This window comes from Natator depressus, chromosome 4 (assembly GCF_965152275.1).
Source record: "Natator depressus isolate rNatDep1 chromosome 4, rNatDep2.hap1, whole genome shotgun sequence".
In the NCBI taxonomy this organism is placed as follows: Eukaryota; Metazoa; Chordata; order Testudines; family Cheloniidae; genus Natator; species Natator depressus.
Window position 1 is genome coordinate 33,239,710 of NC_134237.1, and position 18,184 is coordinate 33,257,893.

General features: G+C 44.1%; 2 protein-coding genes across 4 annotated transcripts in view; both read left to right on the top strand.

Moving 5' to 3' along the window:
* MCUB (mitochondrial calcium uniporter dominant negative subunit beta) overlaps positions 1-18,184 on the top strand; it is an 87,455-nt gene that overhangs the window by 46,538 nt on the left and 22,733 nt on the right. The window contains exon 1 of one of the 3 annotated variants that reach the window (XM_074949994.1): positions 418-441. The exons of the other annotated variants lie outside the window; for them this stretch is intronic. Coding sequence (XP_074806095.1) covers positions 433-441 — 9 coding nt within the window. The 5' untranslated portion in view covers positions 418-432. Of the gene's footprint in view, positions 1-417; positions 442-18,184 lie in introns of those variants that run through there. 3 annotated transcript variants of the gene reach the window in all.
* On the top strand, positions 9,965-11,494 carry LOC141986050 (uncharacterized). The gene is made up of 2 exons (XM_074950217.1): positions 9,965-10,373; positions 10,953-11,494. The coding sequence occupies exons 1-2, from the start codon at positions 9,965-9,967 to the stop codon at positions 11,492-11,494; spliced, it is 951 nt and encodes a 316-aa protein (XP_074806318.1).

Sequence of the window (18,184 nt, forward strand, 5' to 3'; positions counted from 1 at the left end):
ATTTGCATATGATAAAAATCTATTTTACATTTCAGTCTCAAATGTTTTTCGAACATAGGATTTTAAATTGATCTCACTGCAAATTCTGTCTTTGGTCTGCAGCCTTCTTGGGTTTATCTGTAGATTTAAGCTTTGGCCTCTTCTATGCAATGTATGTGGAAAAGAGCTTTTTTTTTTTTCAGTATAACCAGTTTAATCTGCATGCAGATACCTAGTTAACTAATAAAGGTAGTAAGGAGGAACAAAGCTCTGTGGTAATAATTTTTCTATTTTTATAATGTGACAGGCTTTTAAAGAATTGAGCTGCTGGTTGTTTGCCTGCTGATTTATGGGCCTCTCTAGTACAAAGCTGCTGAGAGAAGAGTTTTTGGACGTGTTTTTCAAGGCATCATTCATATTCAGCCAGCATCATTATCTTATTTTCCCTGTGAGATGTGCATTGTGGGTAATATGGAATGCTCTTACAATGAAGTTAATTACAATGATAGTTAATGCTCTTGGAAATCAAGGTGAAATAACCTTTGTATTTCCAAGATGTTTTTACAGTGGATTGAGTGCTTGTGAATAGAGTGACAAATCTAGAGATTTGAAGCCCTTTTAACAGCAGAGATGTAGTATGGCAACAGCCTTGCAGTCTCTTCCTCTCTCTGTAATGGAAGTTAGTGAGCAGAGTAACGAGTAGAAACAGCAACTGGGAAAGCACTTGGGAGGAGTGCGGGGGCTGGGAGGTGAGTTGTATATGAGCGGTTCAGTAAAGCAGTCCTTTGACTAGCCTTTGTCTAAACTTGTTATATTGTATAACATCTAGAGATAATGCACTCATACCATTCCATGAATGGTCCTAGTTCTGAGCTGGAGAGTTTCTGTTTCCTAGTTTCTGCCGGTGAGAGGGTAATTGATGTTTCATGCTTATTCCATCTTCTGGGCTTAGATACCAAGGTGAAAAGCACCTCAAATAACTAAGTGTGATTCTTTGTTGAGATTGCCAGCTGTGGTGGTGGTTTTAGTGAGATGGACTCCTGCATACTATGAACTAGATTCAGACTTTTGTGTGTGAGGGAGGTTTTTTTCTTATTATAGGAGCCTTAAAATGAAGGAGGCGGAGGCAGCTTAACTTTTATTTTACCATGAGAGCTTGGTTTCAGTGCACTAGCTATTACAAACTGTCTCTAATTCTAGTGTCTGTGGGCAGATAGCTAACAAATGAGCTGGTTTCCCATGTGGCTGATGCAGAGCATTGCATGTCTAGTTATGTATAAATTATGATTTAAAGGGAAACACCACATCCCCTAACAAAGGGTAATGTTTCCAGAAAGGGCCATTCTTTGAATATGTGCATTGCTTCTATTTATTATGTTTCTCCGTATCCTTTCTGGCTTTGTCATGATATAATCACCTGTTTATGGAAGAAAGGGAATCATCAACGTTCAAGTCAATAAATGTCTTGCAGAGTGTGCCTGCTATACTATAAAGGTCTCATCTCCAAGTACTGGCATATTGCACTCTGAATCCCAATTGGTTTCAAGTCCATTACAGGATGTTTCTATGGCAGAATGCTTCATGAACTAACACACACATACTTAGGCACTTAAAGGGTTCTCTCCCACCCCCGTCCCGGAGGTTATATTGTATATATTCACAATCTGTATTTATCAAGAAATTTGCCCTGCAAATCCTGCCAGCAACATGAAGCCTGGAGGAAGTGCCTGCTAGCAGGGCGGAACAGGCTTCTGAGTGAGGTAATCCTAACATGGACATTGAGTGAGATGCAGAAATGACCTAAGGTGTGGGCTGACTACGAATCCCAGTAGTAGTCAGGCTTGAGGAAGAAGGCTTTGATTTGACTTCATGATGTCTAATTGTTCAGTTTTTGTGGTTAATAAAGTCAGCGCCCGCAAAAGAGGTTGAGTTTTGACCCTACACAGGGAGAACCTACTAAGTTTTGGAGCATGCAAGGAAAGTCCCTCTATTAGCAGGAGGTGCTTCCGTGTATCATAATGTCGAGTAGAACCCATAGATTAAAAAAAAAAATACTCTAGGCGCCCACAAACGCAGGTGTGCACCTGCTTTATTGGGAGGTCTTCCACCTTTGGACAGGGTATGGGTCGGAGGGTTGTGGCCTTGCCCTCACTCCATCCCCCAACCCTCTTTGTGTAGCTAGTGTGGGCAGAGGTGCTAGCAGGGAGCACCGTATGAATTCTCCAGTGCCTTCAGTGTGTGGGGAATAAGTGGAGAGGCTCCATGCCCTGGTAATTTGGATCCCAAATAAGCAGCAGATTAAAAAACATGTAGGTGAGAGAGTATATATGGCGCGCGCGCGCTCTCTCTCTCTCTTTTTTTAGAAGTCAGTAATGGATTTTGCTGTCTTAAATTTGTGTGTGTGGTTCTCTTTTTGCAAAGATGATAATTTTATATTAAGCAACTTTATTTAGTAAGTGTCGCATCTTTTTAGCTACTGGCGAGCTGCTCAGATCGCTAACAATATCTATAATTTTCAACTGTGGTAAATCCTCAACTTGTATTTCCTTTTTTGTATTTTTTTTCACTTTACAAGGCCAAGTGACCTCGTGATTTGCTGCAAGAAAATCATTGTCTATGACAGGCACTCTGTTATTGACATGAAGTCACATTTCATCTGCCTGCTGGATGTTCTGAGCTTTGCCTACCCTTTCAACCTTCTCTGCTTGAAGCTCTCTATCTCCATTTCTTGTTAGTTCCATCTTTGACTTGTCTTTTTGCTCAGAGAGACTATCCTGGAAAGAATGTATTTAGCATTTGCGACACTGTCAGAACCAAATTCATTCCAAAACCTCTATGTGACACCTATTCTCAAATTCAGTCCTGCATCCAAAAGGTCACATAGGAATGTTTTCCCCAGAATTTCTCTTTAAGCCAGAAATTGTCTCTGCTGGATCTCTTAAGATGGATACGGAACATCGTGTTTGGGGGCAGAACAATTAGTGATGTTACCATTACTTCCATGGTGAGATAACGGAGTGGGTAGAAGAGCTGTCTAGAAACAGACTTTTTTGGCAATCCGAGCATATTAACGAAGAGTTTGGGGTTTTTATTTTTAACTTCTGCCATGCTGTAAAAAAGTGTTTTTGCCATCCATTAATTAGTACCATGGCCATACTTCACAAAAAAGGCATATATATGCACTCTCATTAATATTCCACATAAGGGAACGCCTTTGCTTCTGATTTGCATAAGCACGTGAGCAGATACTGCTTTAACTCTTTTGGAGGTCTTGTTAAGCTTTTGTGTTTCAGTGCTCCTATTCTGCTTTTCTTCTGCCAGTTGCAGTGTCTGCCTGGAAATTTTAATGTCCCTTGTAATATCAGGAAGATTTTACCCGTTCTCTAGCCTTTCGGTGTCCTTTTAATTACTTACCTGATCTATCCAGGGGATTGTCTTGACTTGGAGAAGTGGTTGAGGTTAGGTTGAGCTTAGCTTTTGTGCTACTTAAGATTAATCTCCACTCAACTTTTCCCCAGCATAGATGCCGGGTAACTCCTTTATCTGGTCAAGTTCTAGCCTATGCTCTCGTTAGGAAAAAGGCTGAGTTTATATCCGCTTTAGCTAGCACATTAGCTAAGTCCAAACTAAACGGATCCACTTTTCCTAGTCAAGTGTTTATACCAGGCTCATTGCCATGTCATCTGCATGCCTTTCAGTTATCAGTTTGCGTTCTGTTTATTTTTAAAAAAATAATATTGCATCTTTGCAGTCTACGCATTCTGCCTTCCTCTAATATCTGCAGTCTACATAAACTAGAAACGTGGAATAGCCACCAAGCACCATGTCTCCCAGGAATAAGCAAATTGTCCAGATACTTGAACATCTAGGATAGTGGTGTATGGGTAGCGAGACTGCGCTGTGGGTAGCGATGATGCGCTGTGGGTAGGATTTTGCATTAGGGGACATGATGTTAAGCGTAGTGTCATGGTATTTGTGAAGAAAGTGTCAGAGTGGTTCTAAGAACCCTGGTATTTCATCATCTGAATTGCATTCATAATGGTATAGTATCACCGGGTTTTTTATAGTTTAATTATCTGGGAGGAGGGAGTTGGGAGTTTTTTAGAGAAGACAAACTGTTAAAATGTAACTCGTTCAATGAATGAATATTTATTGAACCTAAACATGGTGGTGTCTATTGTCCTGTGTGCTTACTAGGCCAATTTGTGCTCTTCTATATTGCTTTCAGTGGAGCAAATCAGGATTTAAACTCCCTATCTGAGAGCAGAATTTGGTCCACTCTTTCTAGATCTGTGCAGCTGTGTGTGTTTTTAGTGATTACTTTGAAAATATCAGTGTGTAACTTTTGTTCCAAACAGTTTAACTTTTTTCCCAAGCCTTTTTGTTCAAACTTGACATGACACATGCAGTCCTCTTGAGGAACATATATCACTACTGTTTGAACTTTAAAAATACAGTTATCATTTCCAGATAGAATAATAAATAACCTTATTGGTTTAGCAACCAATAATGAAGATGTCAAGAAAAAAACAACCCAATAACTCTGGGGGGGAAATCACCTCATATAATCCTCAAATAACTCTGGGTCTTATATTAAAACAACATAGCGAGTACTCCTAAAAATTAATTTAAAAAATTACAGCATAGGGAAGCATCAGATACATTGATTTTAGTATCTAGCAAAATGCCACAGCATATTAAAACATTCTACAGTAAAAGAGGAAAGATAGATACTGTGTAAGATTATCTTCTAGAACCCCGTCACTCTGCCTTCCATTCACATGATTCAGATGTGGTCCAGAGGAAGCTTTAAATTAATCAAAATGAAAAAAGAAAGTTATTTTCCGCAGCCAGTCTAAGTTGTGCAGGAAACAGTGTGCATGTAGTTCAATCAATTCATTAAAAATTCAGACTTCAATTAAATCAGCAATTACTATCACTGAATCTGATTAGCTCTAGCTATATGAGGAAAATGTAAACTTCTTTTTACTTAAATAATGATAAATTTCCGTTATTTGTCCATATTTCAGGCACTAATGTATACTCTAGGCCCCTTTGAGATAACTTCAAAGAACAGTCCTATTAAAACAGCAGCTATTGCACCAGCAAAACAATTTCTCCCAACAATTCTCCCTTTTCCAAGTAAATAGATAGGCCTGGCAGTATGTCTGGAAGATCATTAGATTTGGGCTACTTCAGATCAAGGGGAGAGGGGATTAAATTGTCTAGAATATTTATAAACCCCTGAAAATAGAGGCTGAGAATGAAGCTGCCTTCTGAAGTGTAATGTTACTGTTGCTATTGTAATGTCTATAAACCTGACTTGTTGCACTGGTTTCCAAGGAGTGCAGTGAAGCAAGAGGCTCTTAAACCTGTTGATTATTATTGGGTTTGCTGTGGCTTCTGTGCCCTCATCTCTCAAAGCAGTTCTGTTCGTCTTCGAGTGATAGTCCCTATTGTATTCCACTGAGGCATATGTGCCATGCACCTGGAGCCAGTGCTTTTGAAAGTAGTACTGTTCAGCGGTCTGCATGTGTGCCCTGCGCCGCCTCGTGGTCTTGCCTGAGGTGAGATAGGGTGCGGCAGACCACTGGAGTCTCTAGTTTCTTATCACCGCCGCATGGCCCGAGTCGGAGCTTCTACTCCTATCATCGTGGTGATGCACTTTTCAAAACTATCCTTGTAGCTTAGATTTTTTTATTTGTTCTGCATTTTCTTTTTGTTCAATTCTTTCTTTCGTACCTAATTTAGGACTTGGGATGTTGCTTCGACGGTGTTTCCTGCTAAACTTCCCACCCATCCCCACGTGGTATCCAGGCCTGGGTAATGGATTATGCCAAAGATGCTGGGGTTCAAAACCTGTGCTTCCTGCCCTCACTTTTTCCATCAGCTACGAGCATCAGCGTTGTTTGTACTGCTTGGGGGAAGCCCACATTGCGGCCAGGTGCAGTATCTGCCTCTCCTTTCCTGCCTGTACTCAGGAGAACCAGACTTTCCATCTCAGGAAACACTTTATGGAGGCTGTCAGGGGTCCAGCATCAGATCCTGGCCAGGGAACCCGCCCTGTACATTGTCCTGCACAGGCAAAGAATGTCCTCTTGCTGTAGAACCTCCATCAGGCTCCGCCAGTACCAGTGCTAAGGACCCTGCGCTAGGGCCTAGCCATGAACCAAGGAAGCATGCACATAAGCATGGCGCTAAGTCTTTCTCCAAGTCTAAACACGACTCGGCACTCTCTACTACTTCTGACTATGAAGGAACCACACATTTCAAGTCTCACAAGACCAAGAAATGGCTGCACCGATTGCTGGATCCATTAGTACCAATTACGGACCGGCAACTCCACCAGCATCTTGGGAACCATTGGTGTCCAGACAGATGCAGTTCCCAATACCAACTCCTCCAGCAGAATGGATACCACTGACCCCTCGGACACTTAGAAGTGCCTTGGGTCCCCATGAGTTATTCTCACTCTAGGGACTATGGTCTCCACAACCCCTAATCTGATCACCAAGTCAAAGGCACCCTTCTCCAGCTGTTCCTGCCACCTCCCATTCCTGCAGTTCTGATGGCACTGCCATTTAGTGAGGTTTCTGGCTCCTGTGATTCTGACTATACAGATGTCCGGTGGTCCACTGCTCCCATTCCAGAAGCACAACTATCATAAGGTGCCAACAGCACAATGGCAGTTTGCCACCTTGCCTTTTTGGCAAAGTTGGTATCTGGCACCGCTGTCACAGGCTGTGCAACAGCAGGGTCAACAGGGCTGGCCATACTGGAATGGCCCCAATATTTACTCTCCAAACAAACCTGCTCAGTTCAGGAGGACTCCACCACTTCACCATCACAACCCTCGTCAGGTAGGCATTCCAATGTAGTGCTGGACGACGCAGCAATTAGCCAAATGGATCAGGAGAAGCATCCCTCATCTTGTCCAGATCCAGCTGCCTCTTCAATCCCCTCGTCCCATCAGATGACCAGTTTGAGGATTTGCTGTGGAGAATAGCCAATACCCTAGACCAGTAGTTCTCAACCTTTCCAGAGTACTGTACCCCTGCCAGGAGTCTGGAAAGGTTGAGAACCCCAAGTTTCACCTCACTTGAAAATGAGTTGCTTACAAAATCAGACCTAAAAATACAAAAGTGCCACAGCACACTATTACTGAAAAATTGCTTACTTCCTCATTTTTACCATATAATTATAAAATAAATCAATTGGAATATAAGTGCAATATAGTGCATGATTCTGCGATGCACCCTTCATTTGGAGCAGCAGTCTTCTGTTCCACAATCTCCTCACAACATCCTTCCACATAGGTACTGCTTGTTAATCACCCACAGTGGAATACAGTAGGGACCATCGCTCAAAGAAGAAAATGAGGTTACTTACCTGTAACTGAAAGTTCTTTGAGATGTGTGGTCCCAATATGCATTCCAGTCCCACCCTCCAGAAATTCCCCTCTGCTGCAGAGTCAACAGCCCTGTGGTAGAGAAGGAACTGGAGATGCCAGTAGCCCGCAGCACCCTTTATCGCCTTGGGTGAGACCACGAGGTGGCACAGGGCATATGTGCGGACTGCCAAACAGTACTACTTTCAAAAGCTCTGGCTCCAGGCGCATGATGCTTGCACATATAACCCCTCAGTGGAATACAGATAGGAACCACGCATCTCGAAGAACCTTCACTTACAGGAAAGTAATCTCGTTTTCTTCTTTCTCTAGTCTGGTTTGTTTTCTTGGCATTTTTGTTTGTCCCCATTCATCAGCTGCTAGGTTTTGATAAATTCCAGGCTTGTACTGAGGTTTTAAATAGGCTAATCTTGTTATGTTTTTATCCTCTGAGTCTAAATTTAAAATATAGCATGTCTTCACTCCCCCCCCCCCAATTTTGTTCCAAAGCATGTGCTCAGTTTGCATCTTACTTCCAATCAAGCTTTCCTTAAAATTTTCTACCCCTCTTTTTTTCTCTCTGTCAGCCAACAAACATTTGTTGCTTTGGCTCTTTGTGGTTTCCTTCCAGCCCTCTTTGGATCCTTTTTCTAATAAACAGCTAAGATCTGTATATTATCAGAGTTCAAAAAAGTATTAGACACTTCTGTGACCCACAAGAACATTCACAGTAACATTTAAAAGGATTTTAAATCTTGATGCTTCAGGGCATAAGCTAACCACTAACTTTCCCCACAGGTAGGTTATTCTGTAACTTTCCATTGTAAGAGTTGCTGAACCGTACCTCTGTATATTGGTACTGGCCACTGTCAGAGACTGAGTATTGGACTAGATTGATCATTGACCTGATCCAGTGTGGCAGGTCCTGTGTCCTACATCACTTGTTAAAGGGACAAAAAGAAAATTGTGTTTTCTCCTTTGGAAGGGCTTCTGCCTGCAGCTGGCCTAACGGCAGGCCTTATAAAAAACAAAGCAGTAGAGGAGTACTAGTCACTCAGGAAATGACAGTTGTGTGGTGTTCATTAAATTCCAGATTTAAAGTACTTCTGTGAGACAAGTGATGCCTGGAAATGCAGATACACTAGGAAAAAGGGAGAAGTGTCTTTAGAAGCCAGACATTCTGATGTCTTTTCTTCTGTAATTTACCTTTGGACCACATCAGATGGTGGTGATTTTTGGTGCTGTGTCCCTTGAAAGATGCATCACAGAATCTGTCCCTCATGTTTTACTTGTCAGCTCACCTTGTGTGAGTGGGTAGGTAGAATTTTACACTTTGTCTTATGTTTCCCACTGGGATTACTTACTTCCCTTCCTTACTGTAAGCTAAAGGTGGGATCTGAAGAGCAATGAAGCAGGAAGGGTTGGAGTCCACAGCTGCTGATGGTTTGGAAAGCTGGGCTTGATAGGAGTGAAATGGAAGCTTGCACAACGGAAGCTTGCACAGTTAACAATTCTGTGTGACTAAGAAGTATTCTATTTTTGGCGTGCATGGTACTGTTTGTACAATGCTAATGATAAAGCAGAAGTTCAACTGTTGTGAAGTGCATTTTATTAGATTACAATTAAAATTCATGGCCCTTTTTCTTTTAGTGTCATGGAGTTACAATAAATTAATTTTTGATGCCTTATTAAATGAGAGAGATAATGGGGAAGAGAAGATTATGGTCCTGATACATTAGGATGCTGGGATTACTTGTCCTTAATGTTAGGCATATGCCTATGTATCTTGTTGAATTATGTTTAAGTAAAGCTGACATGCAGTATGTATCTGATAGAAGATGAAGATGATTGTTTGCGCTGAGGGTGATGGGTGGATGTGGCTTTGTAGAAGAGAAAAATAAGTTGCTCGTAGTACACCTCACTAATGAATGACTATGCCATCATATGGTTTTGGTGGTCCCAAGGGGGTTATCTTCAGATGATCTGTGACTGCAGCAGGAGATGAAAAGCTGAATGATAACTGTCATTGAAGAGAGTAGCTCCACTGGTGATAACCACTGCCTTAGCCCTGGTCTACACTAGGACTTTAGGTCGAATTTAGCAGCATTAAATCGATGTAAACCTGCACCCGTCCACACGATGAAGCCCTTTATTTCGACTTAAAGGGCTCTTAAAATCGATTTCCTTACTCCACCCCTGACAAGCGGATTAGCGCTTAAATCGGCCTTGCCGGGTCGAATTTGGGGTACTGTGGACACAATTCGACGGTATTGGCCTCCGGGAGCTATCCCAGAGTGCTCCATTTTGACCGCTCTGGACAGCACTCTCAACTCAGATGCACTGGCCAGGTAGACAGGAAAAGAACCGCGAACTTTTGAATCTCATTTCCTGTTTGGCCAGCGTGGCAAGCTGCAGGTGACCATGCAGAGCTCATCAGCAGAGGTGACCATGATGGAGTCTCAGAATCGCAAAAGAGCTCCAGCATGGACCGAACGGGAGGTATGGGATCTGATCGCTGTATGGGGAGAGGAATCCGTGCTATCAGAACTCCGTTCCAGTTTTCGAAATGCCAAAACCTTTGTCAAGATCTCCCAGGGCATGAAGGACAGAGGCCATAACAGGGACCCGAAGCAGTGCCGCGTGAAACTGAAGGAGCTGAGGCAAGCCTACCAGAAAACCAGAGAGGCGAACGGCCGCTCCGGGTCAGAGCCCCAAACGTGCCGCTTCTATGATGAGCTGCATGCCATTTTAGGGGGTTCAGCCACCACTACCCCAGCCGTGTTGTTTGACTCCTTCAATGGAGATGGAGGCAATACGGAAGCAGGTTTTGGGGACGAAGAAGATGATGATGATGATGATGAGGTTGTAGATAGCTCACAGCAAGCAAGCGGAGAAACCGGTTTTCCCGACAGCCAGGAACTGTTTCTCACCCTGGACCTGGAGCCAGTACCCCCTGAACCCACCCAAGGCTGCCTCCTGGACCCAGCAGGCGGAGAAGGGACCTCCGGTGAGTGTACCTTTTAAAATACTATACATGGTTTAAAAGCAAGCATGTGAAAGGATTACTCTGCCCTGGCATTCGCGGCTCTCCTGGATATACTCCCAAAGCCTTTGCAAAAGGTTTCTGGGGAGGGCAGACTTATTGCGTCCTTCATGGTAGGACACTATACCACTCCAGGCCAGTAACACGTACTCGGGAATCATTGTACAACAAAGCATTGCAGTGTATGTTTGCTGGCGTTCAAGCAACATCCGTTCATGTGTTATCCTCAGGAGAGTGAGATATAATCCATGGTCACCTGGTTGAAATAGGGTGCTTTTCTTCAGGGGACACTCAGAGGAGCCCATTCCTGCTGGGCTGTTTGCCTGCGGCTGAACAGAAATGTTCCCCGCTGTTAGCCACAGGGAGGGGGGAGGGTTGAGGGGGTAGCCACGCGGTGGGGGGAGGCAAAATGCGACCTTGTAACGAAAGCACATGTGCTATGTATGTAATGTTAACAGCAAGGTTTACCCTGAAAGAGTGTAGCCAGTGTTTTATAAAATGTGTCTTTTTAAATACCGCTGTCCCTTTTCTTTTCTCCACCAGCTGCATGTGTTTCAATGATCACAGGATCTTCTCCTTCCCAGAGGCTAGTGAAGATTAGAAAGAAAAAAAAACGCACTCGAGATGAAATGTTCTCCGAGCTCATGCTGTCCTCCCACACTGACAGAGCACAGACGAATGCGTGGAGGCAAATAATGTCAGACTGCAGGAAAGCACAAAATGACCAGGAGGAGAGGTGGCGGGCTGAAGAGAGTAAGTGGCGGGCTGAAGAGAGTAAGTGGCGGGCTGAAGAGAGGGCTGAAGCTCGAATGTGGCGACAGCGTGATGAGAGGAGGCAGGATTCAATGCTGAGGCTGCTGGAGGACCAAACCAGTATGCTCCAGTGTATGGTTGAGCTGCAGCAAAGGCAGCTGGAGCACAGACTGCCACTACAGCCCCTGTGTAACCAACCGCCCTCCTCCCCAAGTTCCATAGCCTCCACACCCAGATGCCCAAGAACGCGGTGGGGGGGCCACCGGCCAACCAGCCACTCCACCACAGAGGATTGCCCCAAAAAAAGAAGGCTGTCATTCAATAAATTTTAAAGTTGTAAACTTTTAAAGTGCTGTGTGGCATTTTCCTTCCCTCCTCCACCACCCCTCCTGGGCTACCTTGGTAGTCATCCCCCTATTTGTGTGATGAATGAATAAAGAATGCATGAATGTGAAGCAACAATGACTTTATTGCCTCTGCAAGCGGTGATCAAAGGGAGGGGGGGAGGGTGGTTAGCTTACAAGGAAGTAGAGTGAACCAAGGGGCGGGGGGTTTCATCAAGGAGAAACAAACAGAACTTTCACACCGTAGCCTGGCCAGTCATGAAACTGGTTTTCAAAGCCTCTCTGATGCGTACCGCACCCTCCTGTGCTCTTCTAACCGCCCTGGTGTCTGGCTGCGCATAACCAGCAGCCAGGCGATTTGCCTCAACCTCCCACCCCGCCATAAACGTCTCCCCCTTACTCTCACAGATATTGTGGAGCACACAGCAAGCAGTAATAACAGTGGGAATATTGGTTTCGCTGAGGTCTAACCGAGTCAGTAAACTGCGCCAGCGCGCCTTTAAACGTCCAAATGCAAATTCTACCACCATTCTGCACTTGCTCAGCCTGTAGTTGAACAGCTCCTGACTGCTGTCCAGGCTGCCTGTGTACGGCTTCATGAGCCATGGCATTAAGGGGTAGGCTGGGTCCCCAAGGATACATATAGGCATTTCAACATCACCAACAGTTATTTTCTGGTCTGGGAATAAAGTCCCTTCTTGAAGCTTTTGAAACAGACCAGAGTTCCTGAAGATGCGAGCGTCATGTACCTTTCCCGGCCATCCCACGTTGATGTTGGTGAAACGTCCCTTGTGATCCACCAGAGCTTGCAGCACTATTGAAAAGTACCCCTTGCGGTTTATGTACTCGCCGGCTTGGTGCTCCGGTGCCAAGATAGGGATATGGGTTCCGTCTATGGCCCCACCACAGTTAGGGAATCCCATTGCAGCAAAGCCATCCACTATGACCTGCACATTTCCCAAGGTCACTACCCTTGATATCAGCAGACCTTTGATTGCGTGGGCTACTTGCATCACAGCAGCCCCCACAGTAGATTTGCCCACTCCAAATTGATTCCCAACTGACCGGTAGCTGTCTGGCGTTGCAAGCTTCCACAGGGCTATCGCCACTCGTTTCTCAACTGTGAGGGCTGCTCTCATCTTGGTATTCATGCGCTTCAGGGCAGGGGAAAGCAAGTCACAAAGTTCCATGAAAGTGCCCTTACGCATGCGAAAGTTTCGCAGCCACTGGGAATCGTCCCAGACCCGCAACACTATGCGGTCCCACCAGTCTGTGCTTGTTTCCCGAGCCCAGAATCGGCGTTCCACAGCATGAACCTGCCCCATTAGCACCATTATGCATGCATTGGCAGGGCCCAGGCTTTCAGAGAAATCTGTGTCCATGTCCTGATCACTCACGTGACCGCGCTGACGTCGCCTCCTCGCCCGGTAGCGCTTTGCCAGGTTCTGGTGCTGCATATACTGCTGGATAATGCGTGTGGTGTTTAATGTGCTCCTAATTGCCAAAGTGAGCTGAGCGGACTCCATGCTTGCCTTGGTATGGCGTCCGCACAGAAAAAAGGCGCGGAATGATTGTCTGCCGTTGCTCTGACGGAGGGAGGGGCGACTGACGACACGGCTTACAGGGTTGGCTTCAGGAGGCTAAAATCCACAAAGGGGGTGGCTTTACATCAAGGAGTAGTTCAGGCAGGACTTCACGGAGGGTTCCAATAAGAAATGGTGCACCTAAGTTATTGTTCTTATTGGAACAAGGAGGTTAGCCTGGCCTCTGATTGATACATGGCTAGATCTACCTCACTGCACCTTCTCTGTGAGTGACTGCAGTGTGACCTAGAGGAATGAGTCCCCTAGACAGGGCAGAAGGCAAATGAGTAGAAAACAAATCTGGTCTATTTCTTGTTTTGATCCACTCCATCTATCTTTTACATCTTTGGCTGGCAGCAGACGATGCAGAAGGACTGCAAGCCATCCACATCTCATGGCTGCTCGGCAGAAGATGGCACAGTACGACTGCTAGCCATCCTCATCTCTTGCCTGCCCGGCAGAAGATGGCACAGTACGATTGCTAGCCATCGTCATCTCTTGCCTGCCCGGCAGAAGATGGTACAATACGATTGCTAGCCATCGTCATCTCTTGCCTGCCCGGCAGAAGATGGTACAATACGACTGCTAGCCATCGTCATCTCTTGCCTGCCCGGCAGAAGATGGTACAATACGACTGCTAGCAATCCGTATTGCCTGCCTGCTCACCATTAGACGGTTCAATACGACTGACTGCAGGACTAAAGAGAATGACCTGGTCAAGTCACCAAAAATTTAGTCCCTGCGCCCATGTCTGCCCAGGCGTTCCTGATCACACAGGCGACCAGGAGTACCTCGGACATGACGAGGACGGCTACCAGTCGTATTGTACCGTCTGCTGCCACAAGGCAATGGGTTGCTGCTACTGTGTAGCAATGCCGTGCCACGTCTGCCAGCACCCAGGAGACATACGGTGACGGTTACCTGAGCGGGCTCCATGCTTGCGGTGGTATGGCGTCCGCACAGGTAACTCAGGAAAAAAGGCGCAAAACAATTGTCTGCCCTTGCTTTCACGGAGGGAGGGAGGGAAGGGGGGGACTGACGATATGTACCCAGAACCACCCGCGACAATGTTTCAGCCCCATCAGGCATTGGGATCTCAACCCAGAATTCCAATGGGCAGCGGAGACTGCGGGAACTGTGGGATAGCTACCCACAGTGCAACGCTCCGGAAGTCAACTCTAGCCTCGGTACTGTGGAAGCACTCCGCCGAGTTAATGCACTTAATGCACTTCTGTGGGGACACACACACTCAAATATATAAAACCGATTTCTAAAAAACCGACTTCTATAAATTCGACCTTATTCCGTAGTGTAGACATACCCATAGTTCCTGATGCTTCTGCACTTCCTAGTGCCTGGTCTGCTCTCTGTGGGTGGCAGTGCATGTTGTGTGTGACTGATTAAGACCCCTCCCCACCCCTCCTGGCAGGATGGGCTTTTGTCCATGTTTTTTCTCTTCTGGTACTTTTATTTCTTGATTGTCTCTTCTATCAGTTCTGTTGCCCTTCACTGTTTAACTCTTCTTCACTGTCTGTACATTACCTCTCCTTGTTCACCACTCCTTCTATTCTTTGTGTGCCTCCTACCACCAAAAACAAACCCAAAGCAAAACCCTAGAAGGGGCCTCAGACATCCACCTGTCCACTCTTCATCATGTGTCTGGAGTGTCAGTGATTCCTTTCATGCTGTCAGGAGTCAAGTGGAATCACTATTGTCCCGCTGTCCATGTGCAACAAATAAAAACACTCCAGGGCTGCTGCAGTTCCTTCTCCCACAACATGGATCAGACACACTGGGAGCATTGACCTTGCTGCCTGCCCCATTGACATGACGACCCTGAAGGAAGTGATTCTGAAGCAGAGTAAAAAAAGCGTTCAACCGAAACCTACATTTGTTTCCAAGATCCATGTTTCCATGGAGAAGGAGCCCTGCATCCGGGATACATGTTCTTATATCACATTCTAACTGGGCCAGCCCTTGAAGATAATGCACTGATATATTAGATTCTACACATCACTTATCAAAACTTGTCGTAAAATGTTCTGGAAATATGAAGTTTGAAAAAATATATAAGCGTAAATGATAGAGCTCTGCAAAGAACTTTTTTGGTTTGCTGGCCAGTCAAAAAAAATAAAAATTAAAACAACGTTGTGGGTGGCAGTCGGTCCAAAATGCAGATATTCTGAACAAATTTCAGTGAACCAAAAAGTGTAAAATTCATTTTGGGTTGAATAAAATTTGAACGTTTAGTTCCATTTTTATGGGTTTTTTTAAAAAACTTTTTGAATTTTTTTAATACAATTTAAATAACGAAACAAAATGTCACTTTTAATTGAAAAACCAGTTTGATTTGCTACTCAGAATTGTTTTACTATCTTCCTCAATACACTTCAGAGATCTGAGAAGCTCTTCAGAAGAAAAATGAGTGAGTTAGGTAGAACGTCAGTAAAGCAACAGACAACATTGGATGAACAGGTTAAGCTGATGGTTTGCACTCGTATTTTTCTTTTCTGTTAACTCATCTCTGCTGAAATACAAGCAAAGGCAAAAATGATAGCTTTACCTTATCAGACAGTCTTAAGAACTTTGCTATTGCTAGAGATGAGCTGAATTATTTTTTTAATAGGGATGGAGCCAATTAACATGTCTTATGCCAAGCTCTTTCCCAACCATTTGCAGAGGGAGGGGCAGCCGGGCTGATTATCTAATAGGACATACTCTAAACCTGTTTTTAAGAAGAAAGTCTCTTTTCATTAGTTTTAAAGTCAAAGATTGCAACAGCTTTTCTCTGGTCAGGGTCCTTGTCCATAGAAGCAGACCTCAAGAACAGAGCTCTGTTCTGTGGAACAACTTGAATACTTCCTGTCTGTTAAATTCATTTTTAGACTGTTCAAAGACAGTTGGTGCAGTTCTCAGATGTAGACTTTACCTCCTGATTAGAAGCAAGTATATTTTCTTGCTATAATCCTTTCCTGTCACTGTCTGACTCATCCTGATTTGAGCCTCCCTCTGGATCACAGAATAAAATAGATTGTAAAGATTGTATAGATTCTTTGTAGTTTGAGGACTGTAAACGTCTGACTGTAAGCTTTCTTGAAAGTGGATGACACTGCCAGCTCTCTGAAACCTTAAATCCTTCAGAAGCTACTTTCGTTGTTCCTTCCTCTCCCTATGGGAAAGAAGAGAGGGATGGGGAATCTAGCAGGAGGAAAAGAGTGATGGAAGGTTCAAAGTTGGACACTAGAGGTTTTGTCTTTGACTTAAATGGTGACAAGGTTTCACCCATGGGGAGGGAGGCGGTGGGGAGAGAAGGATCAAGGAGAGACGCATTGGAGCATGAAGAAGAGAGACAATAGAGAAGAAGTGCAATAGACAATGGAGAAAGGATAAGATTGAAAACCATTTTTAAATTCATGGTCATAAACTGTGATATGATGTAGTCCCCCAAAAAGATGGGAATAATATATCCATCAGCTGAACTGCATTGTGGCTTTACTGTGCAGGTTGGAAAGGAGAATATTTAACTTCATGCTTAAATATATTTTCTTAAATCAGTGTGAAGTACGGTATAGTTTCTTCCTTGACCTGTGCGAGTGTGACTTATGTGTACACATTCAGATGTACCCAACGTGTGTAACAATATTTATTCTGTTCGCCCCCCTTTTCGTACTTGCTTGACAGTCTTCTTGCTTTGAAAAGGAAAGCTGGGGGAGGGGTACCTGTAGTTTCTAAATAGTTTTATGCTTCCTGGAGGATCTTGTGCTTAGAAGCTCTCTTCTGCTGTTCAGTTTTTTTCTGTCTCCCACCAGTGCTTTCAGAGATGCTCATTTGCAGAGTAGAGGCACTGTTTCTGGAGTAGTGCTCTTGGAGAGGGGATGTTGCCTCACAATTTTCAGCCTACATTAGTGTTACTGTTTTCAGCATCTCTTGTTATGACACAGTGAATTGATATTGATGAGTACCGGTGCCTCCAAAATATCCCAAACTGAACATCTGAAGTTGTAACTGAAGCTGTAATATACGTAGACACACGTTAATAGTAGAAATGGAGAAATCAATTAAATTTGAGAAGAGGGGTTGGTGCGGGGATGAGAAACCAGCAAAAGAAAACTGATGAAGAGAAAATGAAGAGCAAGAAGGGGTATGTTAATCTTGCTTCAGGATAATGGACCAAACACATCAGTGGTGTAACAGCATTGCAGAGAGTGGATAAATTTGGCCCATTGTTTATTTCTGTGATTGCTTAAAATTTACTGAGCATTTTACTCTAACGGCTGTTTTGTGTAAACTATGTGGGAATTGTTAGAAAAACTGTGTGAACTCTGATTTATTTATATATTTATTTATAAATATTTATTTATTTGGTGGATTACAAAGCTCTGATTGATTAAGATACATGTGGCTCCCATTTGCAGAAAGGTTGCCTACTCCATTAATTTTGGAAGTCCGGTGGCACCTTAAAGACTAACAGATTTATTTGGGCATAAGCTTTTGTGGGTAAAATCCCACTTCTTCAGATGCATGAAGTGAAAATTACAGATACAGGCATCAATATATATTGGCACATGAAGAGAAGGGAGTTACCTTACAAGTGGAGAACCAACGTTGAAGGCCAATTTAGTCAGGGTGGATGTAGTCCACTCCCAATAATTCAAGAGGAGGTGCAATACCAAGAGAGGGAAAACTGCTTTTGTAGTGAGCCAGCCACTACCAGTCCCTATTCAAGCCTAAATTGATGGTGTTAAGTTTGCAAATGAATTGTAGCTCAGCAGTTTCTCTTTGAAGTCTGTTTTTGAAGCTTTTTTGTTGAAGGATGGCTACTTTTAAATCTGTTATTGAGTGTCCAGGGAGATTGAAGTGTTCTCCTACTGGCTTTTTTATGTTACCATTCCTGATGTCTGATTTGTGTCCATTTATCCTTTTACGTAGAGACTGTCCAGTTTGTCCAATGTACATGGCAGAGGGGCATTGCTGGCACATGATGGCATATATCACATTAGTAGATGTGCAAGTGAATGAGTCTCTGATGGTGTGTCTGGGTCCTATGATAGTGTCACTAGAGTAGAAGAAGTGGGGTTTTTACCCACAAAAGCTT

Bases quoted from the DNA above. Each gene is read 5' to 3' on its own strand.
- LOC141986050 (XM_074950217.1), top strand. From the start codon at position 9,965: ATGAAGGACAGAGGCCATAACAGGGACCCGAAGCAGTGCCGCGTGAAA. The intron at 10,374-10,952 runs GTGAGTGTACCT...TTTCTCCACCAG, and splicing joins AGGCGGAGAAGGGACCTCCG to CTGCATGTGTTTCAATGATC.